Genomic DNA, 24,357 nt, shown 5'->3' with positions numbered 1-24,357 from the left:
CAAGCTGACTTGTCTTCACATCACAGTGCTTTTTCTTTGTTGAGCACTGTGTTTCTTTAAAGAAAGAGGCTTAATTGGGACAGGCTAGTGGCATGAAAGTCAGCCGAAGGCATTGCATGTTTCCCCTTGAATGATCATGCACAAAGCCCTGACTATAGGTCACTTCAGTTTTGAGAACAGCAGGCATTTAAAACACCTTCTTAAAATACATTTTTATGGAAATTATCGTTAAGTAAGATTGCATTCAATTCATCAGTTACATAGATATTAATATAATTTAGTCTAAATGACGGTTACTTAGGATTTGATTACAACAGCCAAACATTTTTTTTAATGTAAATGCCATGAAATAAAGACTTTAATCATGCATTCAACTGAATGCATATCTAAACCCAAGTATCATTTAGATGCGTGATGGGTAAAATGGACAGTTGACCCAACAATGAATATTATGTAACCCTTATGCTATTTCAGTCCGAGTTGTCTTTCTTCCATTGAAGATGCAAAAAGAAGGGTGAGGGACCGACAGTATCAGTCACCATTCATTACTGTTGCATCCTATTTGAATAAAATGGAAACGAATAGTGACTGAGACTGTTATTTTGAGACTCAGCCTCTCCTTTTGTGTTTCACAGAAGAAAGAATTTTCACTATCCCCGTAAGTAAGAAGTAACGATTGATCACTAAAAAAAAAAAATCTTAATCCAAGCATTGAAATAAAAGAAAGCTTCCAAGTGACTCATCCGACTCACAATAAAAATAAAAGCGCGTTCCGGTCCCAGTGCTGTCTGTATCTGTTTGCGCGCAGCTCAATTATGGAGATGTTTCCGCCGCTTGGCCCTCATGACGGCTCATTTGCCAGAGCCAACGACTGGCAAGAATGGACGAGGCGCGAGTCGTACGAGTGTGCGCGAGGGGCGCGCGTGCAGACCACTGTTTACTGGTAACAGCTCGAGACGAGGCGCGCAGCTGCGCGAATTCACCGTTGTCTGTCTCCTGCTCGGTGTGTGTGGAATAAGGAACTGAGATATTAGGGGCATCGCGACGTGAGGGAAAATGATAGAAAGAAGGATAAAACCTCGCGCGAGGGCAAGAGGCGTCTAACGTTATTCTGACAGCTCTCTCTCTCTCTCGCTCTCTCTCTCTCTCTCTCTCTCACAAAGACCGCCGCGAAGGAATGCAGAGCGATGCTTTGAACTTGAAAGACCGCCGACGCTTCGTTCGCGAGAACCAGAGCACAATTCGCAGGATAAACAACATGCAGCGGGCGAAAGACGGGCAGAAATCTGCCTGAGTGGATCTGGAGTGTCGCCGAAGAGCTTCTTTCGCACCTTTTGTTTGGCAGCGTCTGCGAAAACTTCCACAATGGCTCTGGTCATGGAACCTGTGAGCAGGTGGTCAACGAGCCAGGTGGTCGACTGGATGAAAGGTATTCGTTTTTACGTTCGTGTGCGTTTTGCTGTAACAACGGAGGCGAATGCCGTGTGTCCGATTAGGACCGCATGCGAACGTTGCTCGCGTTTATAAAGATGCATATGTAGCGTGCTCGTCCGGGCTTTGATATAACTCGTTTTTAAGAAACATCACTGTGTGTCAAGGCGCGACAGCGCGCGCGTTCAAGCTGTCAAGCGATTAAGACGTAGCCTGTCACACGTTGAGCTTATAGCGATGGCTGGTTTTAACAGATGTTTATGTCGGCGGCGCGCGGGAAGGGTATGCTTTAGAATTCTTTTAAAATGATGTTAATGAATGAATGAATGAAGTTTGGTTGAATAGTCACGTCATCTCGTCACACGGAATGTAAAGTGACGGGTCACGTGGAGGCTGAGCGATCAGCTGGGACCCCTCTGGCAGTCAAAGGCTCAATGGCCCCTCCATGGTCACTTAAAGTTCACGAAAATGGTCTTTTCCTGAACACTGGCTAATGAACAAAACGTCGCTCCCTCACACAAATGACACGCCGCTTTAATAATGCGAAAGACATGCGCTGTAACATAAACACACCCATGTGCGCAAATGGTAACAAAAATAACTAAATAATTAAAAAATATTTTACTTCGATTTGATGGTTATTTTATTTCACTGTAAAATATGTATGTTTACATACAAAGTATAGTAATGTATTATTTGAAGTTATAAATAAACCAATTATTTGTGTACGTTTTATGAGAAAATAGTTTTTCTTGTTACTATTTACTTGAAGATTTTGTTTATTGCAAGGTGTTATTTGCTGTTTACTTAACCTTTTTTTTTTTTGGTGTGTCATTTTACTAGTAATTTTTGAGTAAAACGTTTTTCTGTGTGTAAAATTTCTATATTTTATTATATGTAATTTATGATTACATTTATGTTTTTATTGTGGCATTTTTTGTTTCATTTATTTATTTTTAGCTTTTATAATAAATTAAATTTCAAAAGGTCTAATCCACATTGCAACATTTTCTGGCCCAAAAACCCCAGCTTAAACAGATGAACATGTCAACAAAGCCTTCATTTTATGTCCCATTTTCTGTTATACGAAAATATTAGAGAGGCATGAAAGGCAAACAAATGATCCCTTTAATAGAATTTGGTTTATACAGCGTTAAACACAGTTATGCTGTCCTTTGATTTTGTTGAAGAGGATGGTTGGGAAACGGTCTCATTATGGAACAGGAAGGTCTATTACAGCACTAAATATCTCTGGCATTAGATAAGGTGAAGCCCTTCGAGAAAAATCGTTTGGATGTAATTGGCCGGTTTATTTAGCTCTAGATAAAGTGCGAAAAGAGAGGGAGACGGTCATTTGTAATTCAAATGAGAAAAATGTTTCGCTTGGCTGAATGTTTTGCCTTTAAGTAATTAGGTTTTCGAAAAAAGGTGGATGAGCTTCTTCGTCTCATTCCTCCCTGTGAAGATTCACAAGATAGGAATTCGGTCCTCAGCTGTGTATGCTAGTGCGAGAATATGACTGCAGGTGTGCTTTTCAGCAGTGACCAGCTCCAGCGAACGACCAACAAAGTGCACTTGTATGCTTGCACGTGTTATCTTGTCGTGTGGATGTCTTGGCTTGAGTTTTGTTCGTGTCAGATGGCGTGCGATGTGTTCAAGTGGGTAAATAAGGTGATGGCTTCATGTGTTATTCGCTTATTTATTTCGCTCATGTGGCTGATGCACATCAGATCGCAGCTTATGCGTACGACAAACACATGTACTCAAATACTTAGAGGTAAGAAACCGTATGAAGTACAAACTCCCTTATATTTGTGCAAATCTAAACAGTTAAGGAAGGATAAGCGAGATGCGGGATGAAAAGGCAGTGTAGGAATCATAAAGAATTACGGCGAGGCGGTGTTACTCCCTAAGGGGATGCCAGGGAGGCTTTCTTATGCTGTTTGCACACTAAAAGCATGCTCGCAAGTACACACCGTCGCTCTGTGAGTTAACCTCTCCTGAGGTCGCAGAGGATTTTAAGAAGCTTCAGACGGTTTTCTTGACGTGGCCGACGCTTTGCTTCTAAAAAGCTGGAGAATCTTATTGGCATCTGTCTGTTATGTGCAGAAAGAAACCCCGCAAGCTGCTGCATCAGCTGCTGAGACACACTGAGGAGCAGAAGATAACGTGTTTATGTGCGTGTGTTTCGGAGTAAGGCTGCGTTAAAGCCCCCATGGGCTGATGGTGTCTGTTTGTATTCGTGTTATCATTAGAGCCTTCTGATCAACAGCGTGCAACAATGCGCTCAATGTTTCGAAACACAGATACTCAGTCCTTTCACCACAAAACAGAGAGCTTACTGAAAAAATTACAATTCCGCCATCGTTTGATTTAATCGATTGATTTGATTCATATATATATTTTATGAGGCGTTTGTTGGGCTTTTTGTAAGGCTTGGTGTCTACGTTTTACAATTCGGTTTAATTGAGTTCTGACTGCGATTCAGTTGAGTTCCAGTCCTCATTAAGTATTCATTCATTTGAGTATATATCAGGTTACAATACATGTGTTTTTTTCTCTCAAGCAGAGCACATTTGTGAAGTTTAGGTAGGGTTGTGAAGTGATGGAATACGTGTAACACCTTTATGTAATCAAGATAAAAAAAGAAAAAAAGGTAATTACCTCCAAAAACGTAATTAGATTACAGTCGCATTTGCAAAAAAAAGAAAATGGAAAACTGTCAGAATTCTTAAAGAAAAGAGAAGATCATTTGTAATTCAAATGAGGAAAATGTTTCGCTTGGCTGAATGTTTTGTCTTTAAGTAAGTATGTTTTCAAAAAAAGCTTCTTCGTCTCATTCCTCCCTGTGAGGATTCACAAGATAGGAATTCGGTCCTCAGCTGTGTATGCTAGTGCGAGAATATGACTGAGGAGTGCATCGATGAATTTGTACGTACCTTAATCCTGTAAACTATAAAGGGAACGCTATACAATTTGTATAATATTGAAGGTTAAAATTAACAGAGGTTTTATCGTTATTATGTTATAATACCGTTTTAATAATTAAAGCCGCAGTCTGTAAGTTTTGCCTCTTTTTCACCATCTATGTTTGGAAACCTGGAATTGCAGTCAGTTGCAGAAATATATCCCATGCATGGGTTGTGCTCCAGTGCGGATCAGTCTAATGTTTACATGTGAATGTGTAGCTGTGGGAATCCTGTACTTAGTGATCACTGATTCTAGCCTGCGTCTCGGAATAACACAAATAAGAATTTTCCTGACTAACTGAGCAACAAAGCTTTACAATAAATCACTACCAATGTTAATTAAATCTAACAATCGGTTAACTCGTATCATCAAACAGTGCAACTTATTGGTATACTTTATTCTCAAATGATTAATGTTACCAACATAAGCATTGCGTGAATATGAGCGTATTTGCATGTATTTTATGAACAGTCTAATCTCTAAAGGCCCGGATTGAATGACGAACTGAAATGAAGTCATTTCAAACTAAACCTAAGTTTATTTGGGTCAACTCACCAAAGCAGACTTTTTGGAGAGTTTGAACACCTTTAAGATATCATTGGTCCGAGGCGGTTACGCAATCTGTGGGTGTGTTCTGAAACTCCACCTTCTTTGACGCTTCTTTTTCATCCTGGTTCTTTTATCATTCAGCCGAGGTCAGGCAAGGGAGCAGCATCTCCAAGTCACTATTTATATAGCTGAGCTGCCACAGATAAATCCACACCTGTACTATCGTTCAGGGTGAGACTTTAAAAGTTCAGCGAAATCAGTCAATTCCTACAAAGAAATTCCAACCAAGCTTGTGTCAGCGGCCCGGGGTTATTCAAAAAGCGACGTAGAGAAACGCAACATACAAGCTTTCCAAAGCAATGAAGAGAATGAAAGAAAAGGTGCCGAGCAAATAAACATTACACCATACTGCTGCTGCTGTCGTTGTTCTACTTTCAAAGCAAATTCACAGGCTTAGTAGCATTTGGTCACCATTTACTGTCATTGTATGCAAAAGAGCAGCATGGATTAATTAGGATTAGGCATTAGGATTAATAGATGGTGATACAATTTTTGCGTTTTAAAATGTAACTATCCTTTAGCAGCCTTTATTAAGCTAACACATCATGTGTGGCATGCAGTACTTTAAACCTATGATCGGCGTGCATGACTATATGCTGCCCACGTACCCTCACTTAGCCACACACAATGGCACAAATATGTTGACTGTAGGGCTGCAATCATTTTGCTTGTCTGTATCTCAGGATTATATGCTGTATTTATGAAAGGGCATCTCTTCAGAACAATCGTTATGTTTTTGACTTCTGTCTTAAGTCTACAGCCCTGCATACCTAGCAGCAAAGCATAGTTCCATGCAATGTAAGCTTTGCATGTTAGGTGTGGATCGCATGTTTGACATCATTCGTGAAATGTTTGAAGGCATATGTTGATTTTTTTTTTTACATTTTATTTTGGCTGACATATGTATACTATTAAAAGTATGAGAAATATCTGAAGAAAATGAGCTGTTAGCGTCATGCACTCTCTTCTACCAAACAATTCTGCGCCATGCCTATACTCACGCCCTATATGTAAATGTTAAATGTAACATAAAACACGTAATGTGCATTAACATAAAAAGAAAAAATGACACAAATTTGATATGAATTTCAACGCACTGCCCACGAGGCTACCAGCTGACTGGAAAGTGTGCATTAAATTGATCAAAAGTTACAGTGAAGACTGTCGTGACAACTCTTGAAGGCATGAGCATGTACAGAGACTTGATACTGCCAATACATTCACAACATGCTGCTGTGAGCATGTCAGAAATACTGCTACTGCAAATATAATATATAACATGCACAAATCATCATGTAGCAGATCTGTGCAGGTGGGGCTGGGGAAGCACGCTGCAACTGCAATGGCAAGCACTAAACAAGTATTTAAATGTTGAGCGGAAAGCTCATTGGCTGCTGATACAAAATGAGCCAATTAGCTGTGCTACGTAGCGATATCATTATGTCAGATTGAGTTAGAGTCTGCGACTTCTAGAGTTTCATAACAAATTGATTTATAATGTTACAAAAGTTTTCTATTTCAAATAAACGCAAAAACATTAAGCAGCATCTTTATGGTCATTAAAGGTCCGGCCTTGTCATCACAGAAATAAATAGCATTTTTAAAAATATATATAGAAAAATCCTGTTTTAAATTGTAAAAAATACTGTATTTTTTTATCAAATATATGCAGCCTTGGTGAATATACAAAATATAAAAATCTTAAATGGTAGTATATTTGATAGCCGTACATGATAATGATTAACAAATTAAACATTTTTACATTATAAGGTTTTTTGTTTGTGTGCTTTTTTTTAAAAATATGTGATGTTTTTTCAGTCATTGGCTTCACAGGCAGCAACCAAGCAGAAAGATTAGTGTGCTACTGCAGCACCGCAACTCCAGCAATGGATTTGTTCTAGTAACTGCTACGCTTTTATATATTTTTGTAATCATATTCTCAGTATAAATCCATGATGCAGTCGGTGTTTCCTGTTCCCATATTCACAGGTTTCCCAGCACACTGCGATTACCATGCTGCAGCTCTAACATTAGCATACGGTTCAGTGGTGGTGCCCCCAGGTGATTCCACTGAGGGCCAGACAACAGCCTTCCCAGCGCAGAAGAGCCCTGTGACCTTCCCTCAATGCTCTTTTTTTCCTGCCCCCCACAATGCTTCCTGTGAGTCACTCCTGTGCCCCCCTCTGAGTGGTGCCATGGGCATTCTGAGCCGAATAATAGCAGTAAATCCAATAAAACTGCACACAATGAAGCTCAAATGCAGCCTTGATTAAATTCATCTTGTATTAATCTATTTAACTGAACAGTTCAACGGGATTTCACACGTATCAGCTAGTCACAGCCTTTTATGCTGTTTGTTGACAGACACTGTAAAATAAGTACAGTAGCTGTGTGTGGCAGTGTGCAAATATCAGACCGTTTCCTGCATTATACCCCAGAGAGGAATAGGAATAGTTCACCCTAAAACTAAAATTCCATCAACATTTACTTTCGCTCATGTAGTATTTGCTTTACTAAGTTACTTACTAGCAGGCATATTACTTGAATTGTTTATTAGTGCTTATAAAATGCCTTAATTCTGCATGACCCCTACTGCAACAACTACCTTTCTAAAAAAGGGAAGACTCCAACCAGCACAGAAAGCACCAAATTCGCATCGTCGAATAAAATAACTTGATTTCTACAAAGCATTTTTATTTTATCCCACAACCAATTTGCATGTATTTTATGCAGCGGCTAATTCGTACGAATTCATAAGACCTGCTGCGAGACTGGGCTGATATAACCGTTTTATCTCTATGTATCTCAAGTAAGCATGCATTGCTTAGAGAGGTACAAAGCTCCCGATCCCTCTTTCGGGTCCTGGCCCACACCGTTTGCCAAGTGGTGGATTCAGGACAGTTTAGAGGTTTTCAGGTCACGGCTGAAGTGGACCAGCTTATAAGCCGCTTTAGTCAACATACTATAAAGCTATAAAGCTATAGATTTTCTTTTTCGGTACAACTTTCTCTCATTACTCACTCATTCCTTAACCTACTTACTCTCTCACCCTCTCGCTGCGTCCTCCTCGCTCCTGACTGCTGGCCGACCACCCGCCTGGCCTGACAGAGATTAATGGTCCCAGATGAACGTGCAGCGTTCCTCTTTGTAGTATTTAACACAACTTAGCCACAGCGGCTGCAATTAACAGCAGATTAATGTCCTCCTAATCAATGAGTTTACTGTTTGTGTACACTGGAGCTGTGTGAGCCGGACGGCCGCAGGAAGAGCAGCACTCACTATAGAGATTACTGCTAAAAAGACGCTTGGTCTCATGTTGCATTTCTTATTATTAAGGACATTCTTCTAACGCATTGCCTTTCCTGACTTGCGAATACGTCACAGTAAATATATCTACTCAAACTAGTGGCGCAAAATGATGCCAAAATCTCTGAATAGTCTATTGATGTAGGCATTAGATGTTTCTTTATTTATTTATTGGTCTTTTCAAACTTGATTCCCGTATATAAGCTTCTCTTCTCACTGCCAGTTTTTGTTTTGATAATGAGGTCCTGCTCAAACACTCTTGGCGTCGCTTTACCGTCTCTATAGCAGCGTGCGGTGACAAACGCGATGATTTCTTTCATTTAGATCAGCCTGGTAAAAAAGCGGATTTGTTAAGCCCTCAAATTGCACGCTAAGCCGCGAAACGCTCGCTTTCAGCAGTTTTGAAACGTGCCGGTATCTGAACTTTCTCCTCACGCTCCATTAGATGTATGCAACAGAGAGATGAATATCGGGGATTTGATGAAAAGGATATTTTACATGCTCTGCAGTCTTGTCTTTTGTTGTGAAACGAGCATGCAGATAATAATATAAAAGAGTCAGAAAGTCTCGGAAGAGAAAACGCAAGTCTGTGAGGGAATTTAAGGGAGGTGGAGAGGAAATGAATAGTGCTGAGGACAGAAAGAGGGAGCTGGCAGGAAGTGAACAGGGAAAATGCTGAGGTAAAGGACCTGCAAACCATTTTGTATAGAACTAATCGCGTACATACATATTAAAGGAATTAAAAGAACGTAAAAATGGAGTAAAATTAAATAAATAAAAAATAACATTTAGGAGCCAAGTTTCATTTTATTTGCTAAATAACCAATAATATTTTTAGTGAAAGTTTTTTTTTTTTTTTTAAATAGCATTGAATTATTGCACATTTTGTTTCTTTAATTAAATTCACAGTTCAGTGAGTCAATTTTCACCTCACTGGTTGAGTCTGATTCAAGCTATTGTGTCCTTTAATTAATCTTTTTAACATCTATTTAACATGCATTATTTTTCATGCTGACAATAAACCAGATGATAAATTAAGAAACAACATGTGGATGCTTTTCTTTTATCATTTTATTATTATTTTTACAATTTTTCTCACTTTGAATTTGCTGCCTGGAGCCCCACTAATTTTTATATAAAATATTTCATTTAAAATACTATGCATTAATTAATTCGGTTGATAATTTTTATACGATTTTGCGGTTCAGCGAGGGAGTCAGTGAACCTAGTATGACTCACCGACTGAGAGAATCCGATCCAAATCACTATAGCTCATAAAGATATTTGAGGATTTTTTGTGAATCTAATCTGTCTCATAAAGAAAAAAATCATGAATTGGACATTGAATTTGTTGAAACATTGATGCATTCTGGTAACAGTTTATATGTATATGAAGAATGGTTGGCTCACACTATATCTAAAGAAGTACCTGCTTCCTTGTACATAAATGATCTCAAAACAACATAATTCTTCTTGGTTTAGCCGGATGTGTGAAACGATTTCTGTCTCTCTTCTATAAATATATAATGTTGTGTTTTTTGCGAATCTGTGGGAGAAGAAAACAATTGCAAAGGATCGGTATAGAAGGGTAGGGGGCACGGGGGAGGCATGTGTTTCCCAGACAACAGCTAGCTCTTGCCAAACAGGTCTTCCCTTATTAGTAACAATAAGGCTTGAAGTCCACTGACGTCTGTTCATGACAGCAAAGCGTTTCGAAGTTGCGCCTCTCTGTCTGCGTCTGTCCACAAAATGAGTCCTGTTTAAACAGCTGTGTGCCAAGGCTTTCCCAGTCCCTCACTACTGTCCTAGAGAGCATTTTTATGTATGCTGTACACACTCTTTTCAGGGCCGCCATGTAAACACACACTGGGCTCCCACGCTCCTGTGTAGGAGACATATGTGGCTGTATTTGTTATTTGATCAGATTGTAACTCAGATGAACTGATTTGTGCCGTAAATGAGTGCGTAGTATCAACGGTGATCCAGCAGCTTGAATGATGTCTTCATTTTCCTGTGTGCTGTTTTTTATTTTTTTTTCAAGGTTTGGATGACTGTCTGCAGCAGTACATTAAAAACTTTGAGCAGGAAAAGGTGGGCGGTGAACAGCTGTTGAGAATCACCCATCAGGAGCTCGAGGATCTGGGCGTCTCTCGAATCGGCCACCAGGAACTCATTCTGGAGGCTGTGGACTTGCTTTGCGCACTGGTGAGCAATTACGCAAACACACACACACAGGTACATTGTGTTCCCACCGACACGCGTTATAGGTACAAATTACAAGTGGATTTTGCATGCGTTGTTTTTATAACAACACAAATGAATGGCATAATAGAAAATGCATAGATACAGATCTGGATGCAGATTGGTCAATACAGCATTCCAATGGTGTTTATTGAACGTGCTATGTTTATTTTGGTAAAACGTTCACCTTTTGCTATATATCAGGGTTTTTCAAAGTATATCAAATAATTACATTATCAAATAGTTTTCGATTTTTTTTCCGATAATTCAAAATAATCACGTTAAGGGCATATGAATACATACAAGTTGCACATAATAAATTGTAAAATAAAATAAACTGAAATACAAATAAAGTGCCAAACAAATGAGAAAACACATACATATACATATACAAATACATACAAGTGGTCATGAACTGAAAAATCTAAATTCCCTTGACCTTTTCACATATAAAGGTCACTGTGCTATTAAAAGCAATCTGTAAGTTTCAGAACCCAAAACTTTTAAAATGTACTACGTAAGTGTGAGACATCAAGCATTTTTTATTATGTGATCATTATTGCTTTGTCTCTTATTGCAGATTGTTTGATTTGTACTAATAAAGGAACTAAGGCAAAAAGCATACTGTATACAAACACATACTGTATTTGTGTTTTATAGCACTCATTTATGAGAAATATATGTTGTCAAACATACACAACTTTGAAATGTTTTTTTTTTTTAAATCTTGGTAACATTAGTAAACTTCAGAGAAGATTAGAAAAACAAAGGCAATTCATGGCCCCTTTAAAAAGCTTGAAAAAAAGTTTAAATATACAGAATTTGACATTACTGTGCTTTCATTCTGCTTTTTAAAGACTGTTTTAAAATATGCATACTGACGGTGGGTAAAAAAGTAAATGTATTTTACATAATGTTTCTGTACAAGATTTTATATATTTATAATATTTTTCTGCATGCCAAAAGGAATAAAAATAGCATTTTACTGAAATAAAAACGAAATAGCATGCATAATGCAATTAATATTTACATTATGAATATTTGCATGTATCATTACACATTTATACTATAAAAAAAAAGAAAATATTTACTTTGTCTTCCTGTCATCCGAATACTTTTAGATGCCTCCAGATAAGGGCTAATGTATTCATCAGAAGTGTCATCATATCTGAGGGTCAAAATCATCAAAAAGTTCTCTCTAGTAGTTATCAAAATGCCCAAATTGGTCAAATACTATATGTTTATCTTTATTCTTGAAGCACCTGACCTTGTTTTCGCTGCCTGTATGTTTATGGTAATTGCATCCTGTGCAATTAATAATAGCCAAAACAAACACTTTAAATCCCCGAAAATCCTATGGATTATCCCTCCATTTCCCACTGTCATTCTGCACACGGTTTCCAGGCTGTTCCGATGGGGTACAAGAGAAATAAGGACGCCGATGCAGAAGGAGGGGAAGAGAGGCGGAGCAACTGAAAGATTGTGTGGGCAGAGTGGGTAGAAAACTGGCAGCAGTCGGGTGAGAGAAGGATAACAAATTAAAACAGGAGAGAAAGGCTCAGAGGGAGAGCGAAGAAAAGTGTGAGAGAAGGAACACAGTAGTCCTGAGCGGATGAAGGAAGCGGGTAGAAAAAGGAGGGTGAATGGGGTATGTTAGCCAATACATTCGCAAACTGGCCCCCCGTATTTCTCTTTTTTTTTGTTCCCACCATTTGTTATGTCATGTGCTTAAGCCCAGCTAGTGCCTGAAAGCCTCTTATGTAATGCTTCTCAGGGTTTGTCCAACATGGAGCCCTGCTGCATTAAATATGATTACTCATCTATCCCTCATGCTGGTTCTATTGCGAGACAAACTCCCTCTGGCTTTTGTGTGCAGCAAGGCATTCTGGGAGAGCCGTAATGTGGTGTCACAGCACATGACTGTAAGGGGGTTTCAGGAAGAGGGGTATGACCATGATTCTCACTCTGCCCTCTAACAGGCCAATACCAGCACTGATCTATGCATAATGTAGATCTTACTTATGCTTATCCGCATGCTATTTCTATTAGTTTCAATATACCAAAAATGTATCTGCAATCCTAAGAGTAATAAATGGTTAGGCTAAAATGTTATATTGGAAATTAATAGATCAATTCATACACTGATATATACGCGCTACTGTTAAAACGTTTGGGGTCACTATGATTTTTTTCAAGAAATGAACACTTTCATTCAACAAGGATGCATTAAATTGATCAAAAGTAACTGTAAAGAGTTGACATTTATAATGTTAGCAAAAATATTTTCTAAAGAGTATCACTGTTTGAACAAAAATATCAAGTAATTTAACTGTTTGCAGTATTGAGAGTAATAAGTTGTTTATTGAGCAGCAAATCAGCTTTTTTAATTGATTTCGGAAGGATCGCGTGACACTGAAGTAAGCAATGGCTCCTGATAATTCAGCTTTGCCATCACAGGAACAAGTTAAATTTGAAATATGTTACAAAACTATTATTTCACAATATATCATAATGCTTCTTTCAAAGGCGTTTAAAGAAATCTGACCCAAACCTTTGAACAGTATGCATATAGTATCTTAATATATTCAGATATATTTTTACAGCAAGGAATTTAATACGTTTCATTGGGACTACGACGTGTGTGTTAACATAGCGTGAGTGGCATGTCTCTAAATAACCCTTTTCTCCTTCTCCATTTTCTTTCCTCCATTATTTAAAGGCACTCAAACTACTTTTTCCCAGTGAACTTCGGCTGTATTACAGAGTGCCTCTGACCTTCCTTTTACCCTAACTTGTCAACCCAGTCTCTTTTATTCTCTCTCCGTTTCATTTACATTTACATGTAAATTTAATCATTCAGTGGATGCTTTTATCCAAAGCGACTTACAAATGTGGAACATCACAAGCAATTTGTCACACGAGCCAAAAATACATGCAGCACCACATTGCAGGGTTTCCAGAGTAAGCTACACTGGCTATTACAAAAGCTGGAGCAAAAGTAATAATTCTACAAAGTATAGTGAAAAGAGTGATTAGAAAGGGTTTTATTCGTAGGAAATGCCTCTGCTTACAAAATGTTTCTTGGAAGTCGTGACGGTCTCACTTTCTCTTTCTTATACAGAACTATGGACTAGAGACAGAAAACCTGAAGACTCTGACCCATAAGCTGAATGCATCAGCCAAGAACCTGCAGAACTTCATAACGGGGCGGCGGAGGGGCGGTCACTATGATGGCAGAGCCACCCGAAAACTTCCTAATGACTTTCTGACCTCTGTAGTTGACCTCATCGCTGCCGCCAAGAGCCTGCTGGCTTGGTTGGATAGGTTAGTCCTGCAAAGAGACACAAACACAGCCCACAACAAACACATATATGTGCACAGACACATTTTACATCCATTAACCAGCGTAGCTGAATATATACTTATAGTAAAAATATTAGGACACCAGTACTATTGTTACTAGGGCCAGTTCACCCAAAAATTAAAATGCCAATCCAAACCCATAAAACCTTTGTTAATCCTCAGAGCATAAATTAAAGGCTACATAACACACACAGTTTCACCTCATGTTAATCTTAAGTATCTATAAAATAGTACTTCAACATTCATATCTCCCAAAAGTCTTTAGTTTTATCATATTTATATAAAAAAGATACAGCTTTCACAAATCCAAGCTGAGGATCCAACTCTTTAACGGTGTAAACGACTCTAAATGGAAGAAACAGCATGGTAACCCCCTTTAAGATATTCTTTTATGAAATTTAAGAACTTCTGGGCCTTGATTGTTATAGTTGTGTTGCTGTCTATGCAGTCAGAAAGATTTTGGATTTCATAAAAAATATCTTATTTTGTATTTCAAAGATGAACAAATGTTTTTTGTGGGTCTGGAACCACGTGAGGGTGACAATAGTTTATGACAGAATGTTTTTCTAAAACTACTAAAAAATTATTTTGTTAATTGAAAATCCAAAATAAATATTAGATGGAAAAAATTGTAATGAAAATTGGAAATGTTGCACTGGTAATTAAGTGAAATAAAGTAAGTTTAAGTATTTAAATTACTAAAATGGAAAAAATATATGACAATAAAAGCTATTTTGAACATTTTTAATACTTGTGGCATACAATTATTACTAAAATAAAAATGGTTAGGCACGTGAAAATAACATGTTTGTTTATTATACAATAAAATACTAAATATCAAAATGGGTTTTAAAGAAAGATAGAAATAAAATACTTTGATGATAAAACAAGAAATATGTTGTTTAAATTTAAGACTAGGACACATATTAAAACGGCTATAATGGGTTCTGAAATCTTGAGAGGAACTAACATCACGTATGTTACCATTTGGGCAAAAATCATTGCCCAAATGGTTCTTGGCAAAAATTGCCCAGAAGTTACTTGGCATAATTTGTTTGCAGATGCCGCATGACTTGATATTTCGTTAAGGCAGCTGAAAGTGTCCAAAAGTGTCTTTTAGGTCCGCTGTATTTATTTACAAGCAAAACAAAGTTCAATCAAAGCAGCCTCAGTGATCCCGTTCCTTTATCTACCATGCACACGGTCACATGACCCCTCATCTCATCTAAAAGGCTCCACTGTTGCGAACTCATCAGTGAGGTCATGCAAGAGGCCACAGATGACACGATCCCGCCGATTTCCTTATGTAACACCCATGAGCAATCAGCTGACAAACAAAAGATGAGTAAAGAGCTTACGTAAGTCTCTTCTGTTTCCGAGGAGCTGGCCCTGAAAGCGGCCAGCGTGCCTGCTAAGCGCTTCTGTTTATCTCTCAAGTGTGTGCGCGAGGTCGTGTTTTGTGTTGCGTTTTAATTCCTTCATCAGTTGAAGCTCTCGTTGGCCACGCCTCCTCGTTAGTGCAGTACACCAAATGTCCCGTATAACCGCACACTCACGATTCCAGAGCACAATTAATCTGCTGATGTGTCTCTCTAGATTATTCCTGGCCTCTGGGTCTCCCTCATTTATTGTCTCCAGAGAGGACGACAGCAGGAGTGCGGTCCTTGGTGATCGACCTTCGTTTGTTACAGTCTTATTATAAAGTGTAAGATAAGAACCCTGGAGTCAGATATGTGCGCTCAGTGCACTCATTAAGATAAACAGTGCCCTTGTGCTTTCTTCTGTGGAGGAGATTTCTGTTTTACTGTTTGCACCGTCTAGTCAACTAGTTGATTAGTTCTTCTGCTGGTCCATGTTTTGGGTCAGTCACACTGCATGCTTTGTAGATATCTGATGTGGGTCATCTGGATAGTTCACATACAGGTTTCATTTAAGTTGTTGACTGAAACTTTATGTAGGACCTGTTTTTTCACCATTTATCAAAATGTATCATAAAACACTTAAAAGAAGACATTTGTATAATGCTAATTATCTATGACTGTCTATACACTGAACATTTTTGTCATTTAGCTGCCTTACATAGGCTTTACTAAAAAAATAAATATATATATATATATATATATATATATATATATATATATATATATATATATATATATATATATATATATATATATATATATATATATATATATATATATATACACTATAAACATACTTTTTTTAATAATAGTAAAGGGTGAATTTTTACTACTTACTGATGCATCCGAGACTTTCACTAGACATTCTTGCAATTTTATTAAACCTAGCTAAATTACTTTAGCTTTTATATATATATATATATATATATATATATATATATATATATATATATATATATATATATATATATATATATATATTACAAATATTTTAGGATATCTTCTTTGCTCATCTAGGCAGCATTTATTTAGTTATTTTAAAAAATGCCTTACAAACAATAATTGTGAAATATTATTTAAAAAAACGCTTTTTTAATATGTGAAAATATTTAAAAAGGTAGTTTATTCCTGTGATGACAAAGCTGAATTTTCAGCTGCCATTACTCCAGTCTTCAGCTTCACTTGATCCTTTAGAAATCATTTGAAAACAAAAAAACATTTTCTAGAATCAGTGCTCAAAACAGTTGTGCGCCCTAGTATTTTTGTGCAACATATGTTATTTTACAAGGATTCTTTAATGAATTGAATTCCTTGTGCACTGTTTTTAATAAATACATACTTGTATTATTTTAAAAAGATTTACTGTGATATTAATGCGCCGCTAGCATGTTAAGAAAATAAGATGAGAATTTAGCACTCTATCAGTTATTATGGCCACAAAAGGAGCAGCAGCATGGTCTAAATGACTAAAAGACTTTCATGATAACAGAAAGACAGTGATCTTTGCAGTCTGTATGATGGAGCACGTGAGCAGAGCTTCCGTCCGAGCCTCTGTGAATTAGTGCATTGGAGCGAGAAATCCTCTCTCTCCTCTCGCTTTCAGCTCTGTCTTTCTCTCTCTGTTTTTGTTAATCTTCATCTTCCTCCCTTTCCACATCCTTCTTGGGTCACCTCCTTTAAGCTCTCATTCCTCATCATGAATGTCCTGCATTGCCTGAATTAAACACATTTGGCAGTGCAGCGAGACAAAGGAAGGTTAGACACAAAATGTGGTTGTGATTAGAAGTGATCTAATGGTTAATGGCAGGTGTTACTTCTTCATCAGGTCTCCGTTCGCTGCCGTGGCAGACTATTCCATGACCAGGAATAATGTGATTCAGCTGTGTCTGGAGTTGACCACAATAGTTCAGCAGGTATGGACTCAAACACTCAGATTATCATATATAACACTTTTATGTATTTTTTAAGAAACAGTTCATCCCAAAATAAAAATATATCGTCATTTACTCACTCCCATGTTGTATCAGACTTGTATTATTTTCTTTCCTTCATTTTGTTTTGCTTTCATTGCAGTTTCTGTCAAATGAAAATTGGTAGTAATTTTTTTTTTTGCTGTCAAGTGTCCAAAAAAAATCAGCAACATAACAGTATTATGAAAGTAGTCAATAATTATATTAATAATAAATATTAAAAATAAATACAGTTTACTAATTATAAAATGCAAAGACCCTCTCTATATAAATGCATACATTTACATTTAAACACATTTTAAAATAGATAGTCATCTTTATATACATATTAAAAGTAACATATAATACATATACATCAAAACATTATACATCATTACATTATTATTTACTATTATTATTATTATTATTATTATTATTTACTTTTTCATTATTAGTAGTATTACTTCTACAAATAAATTGTGTTAATGTGTTTGTTTTTAATTTCGTATTGTTTTAAACTAGCCTTAACTTAAGGTTTGTTGGGAATGTCGTTTAGCACAAGCAAGCAAGCAAGAAATGCAGGCAAGAAAATGATGACAATTTTTTTTTTTGTGAACCGTCCCATTAAATCTCATATCCATTAAATGAAATGCGAAAGTCAAAAGATTGACCTAGTCTATTTTCTTCATTTCACCCTCACCAGTGTCACGCCATATTTTAGCACTCTAGGACTAAAATCTCTTTTTTGAGGATGCTTGGAAAGCAGGGTAAAGTTTCTAGGGCAGAAGGTTCTTTAGAAGGAGGCCATGGGTGTTTTTTCTCCTTCTCAATTTTCTGTCCTGGATTGAAATAGTGCTGCTCTGGCATGGGCCATTGAGGGCAAGGACAGACTGTCCCAGGTGGGAGAAAAGCGATGTGTCCCAGAACATATGAAATACAGAAATTTGAAGGCCTATAGAATTTGCTCTTAGTCTGTGTGAAAATGCCACAGCTTGCAAGTCTCACATTGCTTCATCTTCCCTCGGAAGGGCCTTTCACACATACAACTTTACATAAATTTCTGCTCTCTTAATTAAACACTAATGTATTAGCTCAGCTTTATTTACTCTCTTTTGAATCGACCTGCTGTGTAGGTTGCGTGCTGAAGGAGATTCCCAGTATGTTTAACATAAATCATGCAAGCGGCCATTCGAGCTCCCCGAGCTCCTTCACCCACAGGCTGGAAATCAGACTACCGCTAAGCAGAATGATGGAGAGTGGAGGAAATGAGCAAATGAGAGGAGGAAGACGAAAAGCATTGCACCAGGTTCAGTGTGGGAGGATGACTCATCTCCTCCTCAGCTGTCTACTTAAGACAGAGAACGCTGCCTTTGGCTATTTCAGATAGGTGCAAGACTCTGTGCCAACAAGCAAATCTTTTTCTCCTAGTGCCCTACAAGCAAGGCTCAGCATCCCGTCTGAGATATCCCAAAACTGTGTTTACCCATTAGAGCAGAAATTATATAATTTGCTCGTATGTATGTAACTGGGATGCATTTTATAACTTCGGTTGATATGCCATTAGCAAATATTACGTAATAGTTCTGATGATTCAAATTCGAATGTATATTAATCAAACTTTCACGACATGAATGCACATTAACTATGAAGCATTATATAATCGTTTAGTGTTATATAACACTTCAGAAAAACAAGTAGCATTATTTTTTGTTTGTTTTCCAGTAAAAGTGTTTAAAGATAAAAAACTTCAGAAGCACAATTGTATCTGGAGGCTTGTTTTTAGAGAATGTACTACAGTATTTTTTGTTTGTGTTTTGACTGTAACGTATTAGCAAGTTTCAATTTTAGGTCTAGTCGTTCAGAAGTGAGACGTGCAAGTGATGGTATTGGAATTTGAAATTTGATTCGTTAAAAAACATTTTGTCTTCTTGCCTTTTAGGACGGCACAGTGTATGAGACAGAAAATAAGATACTGCATGTGGTAAGAGTGACATTTTTATTTTCACACAACCTCTTGATTCATTTACATAAAACTCCTTATCTTGCTCCTCTGTTCAAAAATAGAAATCTGTGTTGGTGTGAGCGAGTGTGTGTGTGTGAGGTGAGTGTGAGAGAAATAAATTCACATTAGATTCATGGAGTCTAGCCCATGCTGCAGTGTCAGTCAGGGTACAGCTGGCTCTCTGCTATAAATACCAGGACAGGCCACATTTCATCTGAGAGTGACAGCGAGAGAGAGAGAGTTTCCATTTGCAACACCAGGAACACCTTCACTGATTAGTCACAAGCAGCAGATTGAGGTTGAATCGTGATTGGATGGATCAATTCAAAGAAGACAGCAAGATCATAGAGAATTATGCTTATGATACCATCCAGGTCACATGATTACATTATAATAAGGTGCATCCTGGCGACACTCGGTCTCAGCGCAGATGGTGTTTACGAAGCGGCGCGGTGAACATGCAACAAAATCATCAGCATATTGTAGCCCATTAGCAGCTTCAGCTGGGAAACATTTTCTGTGCCTTTCTTGGTCAAGATATGTCAAATTATCCAACTTTTCTCACTTTTCTTTTTACTGTCTGTCCTCAGTGTAAGACACTGTCCGGTGTGTGTGACCACATCATTTCACTCTCTTCGGACCCCATGGTGTCCCAGGCCGCCCATCTAGAAGTGGTGCAGCTGGATAACATAAGGTCCACAGAGGGACTGGTGAGTACCTGGATGCCGGGATTTCTCATCTCTGCTCGTTATGCTCAAAAAATAGTTTTGTACAGAAATATGTAGAATATTGCAAAATGTAAAGAATATTTACAAAAGATTTGTTTGTAAAATATCAAAATGATTTTAAGATGGTGATAAACATAATATTCAGACTAACTTAATGCATTAATTCAGTACAATTTAAAAAAAAAATTCAAAATTTAACTTAACAGACAGATGGATGGATGGATCAATGAATGGATGGATATATAGACAAACGGATGGATGGATGGATGGATTGATGGATGGATGGATAGAATGACAGATGGATGATAGAAGGATGGATGGATGGATGGATGGATGGATGGATGGATGGATAGACAGATGGATGGATGGATGGATGGATGGATGGATGGATGGATGACAGACAGACAGACGGATATCTACACAGACGGATTCTCCCCATCTGCAGTTGATGATGGTATTCTGGTAGATGTGTTTTTATGAGCTCGGGGCAGTAGCATAAGCCTGAATAAAGATAAAAATAAACATTCACATACACCCGCTCTCGTTCTCTCCTCTATATCTCTGCTTTATGAGACCGTGTCAGAGAGGATTTGTGCTTGCATGTCATGTCAGCAAGCTTCTTTCAGTGTTTTCCCCGTATGTGTCCGATATTTTCAGGCAATGGCTCTAAAGTGTCTTTCTCCTTGCCCTAGGGCATGTACATCAAATCAACCTACGATGGCCTACATGTCATCACGGGCACTACAGAGGGAGTGAGTGGTCATTTTCAATCTTTCAGTACAATCTCAATGTGACATGCATGAACAGTTCAGCTCAAGAAAGGACATGTAATCATAAAAACAATTGTGTGTTTTGCCATGTGTAATCCAATAGCTTTCTCCCTCTCTCAGTCGCTAGCTGACCGCTGTAAGAAAATCCATGCTGGTGATGAGGTCATACAGGTCAATCATCAGACAGTGGTGAGTGTATCTACAGCACACAGTAATTTCACCCTATAACTGATAACATGGATGGATCATTTCTACTGGCCAGTGATGGATTGACCTGAAATATATGTGAAATTTTCCACCAAAAATGATGTTACAACCTGGAAGATGATAGTTGTTAGTCAGTTTAAAAGGATATTTGTATTTTTCCAAACCCCATAAGACTTTTGTTCATCTTCAGAACGCAAATTAAGATTGTTTGATGACATCCGACAGGTTTCTGATCCTGCATAACAACAACGACATGTTTAAGGCCCAGAAGGGTAAGAAAGCCCTCAGGTTTCATCAGAATTTATTTTATTTGTGTGCCGAAGATGAACAAAGGTCTACGGTTTTGAAACAACACAGTGAGTAAATAATGAATAATAAATAATAGTAAATAATTTGTATGTGAGGGTGAACCATCCTTTCAAAGGGATATTCACAAAAGACTGAAAATATGGTCAGTGAGGGGAAAAAGAGTAAAAAGCGTGATGAAAAGAAAAAGTTTTCAATATGTTTTTCATGCTGGAAATATGCTACCATTCGAACTTTGATGTTGTTAAATTCATATTTTTATTTATCACAGACAGATTGAATTATTATTATTTCCCAAAAAAAATATTAAGCATCACAACTGTTTTCAACATTGATAATAACACAGTTCCGTAGGATAAAGAGTTGACTAGAATAATGACTGCAAAAATTCAGCTTTGCCGTCACAAGAATAAATTACATTTTAAAATATATTATAAGCATAATTTATTTTACAGTATAATAACATTTCCCAATGTTACTCTTTTCACTGTACTTTGAATAAATGTAGCCTTTGAGCATAAGTGACTTCTCACTGACCTCAAACTTTAGTTTTCCATCCCCACTAATATACTAAGTACAGTACGTGATGTGAACTTGAAGCTGACAACACAACACGATGTTTTGAATACTTTTCTGATTGTGTTACGAGGTGAACACTTGTGTTTGTCCTGCGTAGGTGGGCTGGCAGCTGAAGAACCTGGTCAACTCTTTACGTAGCAATCCTGCGGGTGTGACCCTCACGCTGAAGAAGCGACCTCAGAGCACTCTCACGTCAGCCCCAGCCTTACTCAAGAACATGAGATGGAAGCCCCTCGCCCTGCAGGTACTGACGGGACGTGTGCGGTACGAGGATTAAGTGGCGTGTGTGAATTGATGATATGCCATGGCGTAGTCCCCCAATCTGTGCCTGTTCTTTTTTTAGCAGCATTAAGAGCACTCTTCCCCTCCCTTAGGGCTTTGACCAACTAGATTGCATGGCAAATCTTCGCTGCACTCTTCCCCCACCCACCAACCTCCCTTTTTTCTCTTTCATCTTTTTACCTCTAATCTGGTGCTTATCCCTCCTTCCTCAATCTCCTCTCCTGCTCCACTGAAGCCCCGGCACATCAGGAAGCTTTACTGCGGCCCTGAGAGGAAAATGTGGAATGTCATTTTAGACGCTTGACTGTGCAGTATATAAATTGCACATATTTATTCCCTCTTTGCCGTTTCGATTGCACAGCTGACAGGGAACAAGATACGCTGATTGTCATGACAACAGCAAAGTAGAAGACACTGAGAAGGCATTTTATTTACACAGAACCAAAGCCGTTTCAGGGCGTTTTGTGCCTTTGAATACATTAAAGCAAGAGGAAACAGAATCAGCATGACGGAAAACCTCTGTGATGCTGATTTTTGCATGTCCACAGACACACAATGGTCGGATTAATATTTCCCTAGAAATGAAGCACTCATCCCAGTGGTCGTATTCTGCCATATCTAGGGAAATATTATATATTATCAGAGCTGGGTAGTATTTCTGGATTATGTAATGATATTCCAAAAACTTCCCTTGTAATTAAATTAAATTACCTTTTACTAGTAATCAGAATACAGTTACTTTTTTATTGATTACATGATTACATATTAAAAATTCATTGGTTCTCCATAATTCCTCTTTTAAAAAGTATTTTGTGGACATTCACACATTTACAAAAATCATTATTGTGTTTTAACATTGCACTATAAACTATAAATACATTACTGATAAATATATTTGTATTTAAAATCACTATGTATTGCTGTGTCTCTGTAAAGTTTTTGTCTTTCACTTTAAATTGCTCCAATTATTTATTATTTATGCAGTGTAGACTTTTCCCTAATATAGTTACTTAAAATACCCCTGAGATTTTAAATTTGACATTTGAATGTTCACAGTTAACTGACATTGGTCAAACAAATAAAATTAATGTGTGTTTTTATTTATATATATATACATAATAAATATACAAAGCACTCTTTACCAACAGGTACACTTTTGAAAATGATAACATATGTGAATCATAAAAACACATGCGATCAGACTTCCTAAAGGATGTTCCTAAAGCGAACTGTACCACTGTTTTCAGCCCATCATCCCTCCCAGCCCCAGCAGCAGTGTGGCCACACCGTCCAGCACCCTCAGCACCCCATCCAGACGGGACAGCTGCGCTTTACAGGACCTCTACATCCCCCCTCCTCCCGACGAGCCATACGCACCCAGGTATACACAGATGCACACTATATGTAGGAATATGTATGTACACCTTTTTGAGGACAGTACAAAAGTAAAACAGTAATATTGTGAAATATTATAATTAAAATAACTGTCAAATGATTAGTTGCAATTAATCGTAATCATACACGTATATTATGTAAAATAATGTTTATTTCAGATGCAATTATTCGTTTGATAGCACTAACATGAATATATTTAAAAAGGTTCCTGTGATCCAGTTGAGTTTCTTTGCTCTTCAGTGTCACAAAATTCTTCAGAAATCAATTTATAATGCTGATTTGATGCTCAAGAAACATCTTTATTATTATCAATGTTAAAAACTGTTTAATATCCCTAATATTTTTGGACAAATTCAAATTAACAGCATTTGTTTAAAGTAGATTTTTTTTTAGCATTTTAAATGTCTTTGCTGTCACTTTCACAATTATTTCATTTCCTGCGTAATGAAAAAAAAAACCCATCTAACTGACCCTAAACCTTTTAGGTAGGTGTAAGGGATGGGTCAACAGTGCAATTATAAATGTAATTACAGAAATTACAGATGTAAAAACATGTACAATAAGTGCATTGTATAAAATGATTGATTTAGTATAATTTAATTTAATATAAAATGGGACCAAGATTTGTAGTATAGAATATTAGGTAACACTTAATTTTAAGGTGTCATAATACAGAGTAATTGGCAACTTAGCAGTATCCATTGCACTTACATGAAATAAAATGTTTGGATCAAGTTATGGAACAGCCTGTAATTACAGTTATACAGTTGTGATAATTACATAATTACAGTTTGTAAT

The 24,357-nt window shown here is 37.4% G+C and overlaps 1 protein-coding gene across 3 annotated transcripts in view; it reads left to right on the top strand.

Moving 5' to 3' along the window:
- The first annotated feature begins 826 nt into the window (after positions 1 to 826).
- The window catches only part of cnksr2b (connector enhancer of kinase suppressor of Ras 2b), a 32,573-nt gene continuing 9,042 nt past the window's right edge, over positions 827 to 24,357 (top strand). Inside the window, exons 1-11 of one of the 3 annotated variants that reach the window (XM_043222127.1) lie at positions 827 to 1,003; positions 1,164 to 1,429; positions 10,358 to 10,521; positions 13,679 to 13,881; positions 17,149 to 17,254; positions 19,230 to 19,271; positions 19,883 to 20,002; positions 20,713 to 20,772; positions 20,911 to 20,979; positions 21,980 to 22,126; positions 23,412 to 23,545. In XM_043222127.1, the coding sequence (XP_043078062.1) occupies positions 1,366 to 1,429; positions 10,358 to 10,521; positions 13,679 to 13,881; positions 17,149 to 17,254; positions 19,230 to 19,271; positions 19,883 to 20,002; positions 20,713 to 20,772; positions 20,911 to 20,979; positions 21,980 to 22,126; positions 23,412 to 23,545 (1,109 nt within the window). In that variant the 5' untranslated portion in view covers positions 827 to 1,003; positions 1,164 to 1,365. Of the gene's footprint in view, positions 1,430 to 10,357; positions 10,522 to 13,678; positions 13,882 to 17,148; positions 17,255 to 19,229; positions 19,272 to 19,882; positions 20,003 to 20,712; positions 20,773 to 20,910; positions 20,980 to 21,979; positions 22,127 to 23,411; positions 23,546 to 24,357 lie in introns of all 3 variants that reach the window. The other 2 variants (XM_043222128.1, XM_043222126.1) reach the window with 2 other exon arrangements.

The sequence above is a fragment of the Puntigrus tetrazona genome, chromosome 21 (assembly GCF_018831695.1).
Source record: "Puntigrus tetrazona isolate hp1 chromosome 21, ASM1883169v1, whole genome shotgun sequence".
In the NCBI taxonomy this organism is placed as follows: domain Eukaryota; kingdom Metazoa; phylum Chordata; class Actinopteri; order Cypriniformes; family Cyprinidae; genus Puntigrus; species Puntigrus tetrazona.
Note: the sequence above shows the minus strand (reverse complement) of the source record. Positions and strands in the feature narration are given on the sequence as shown.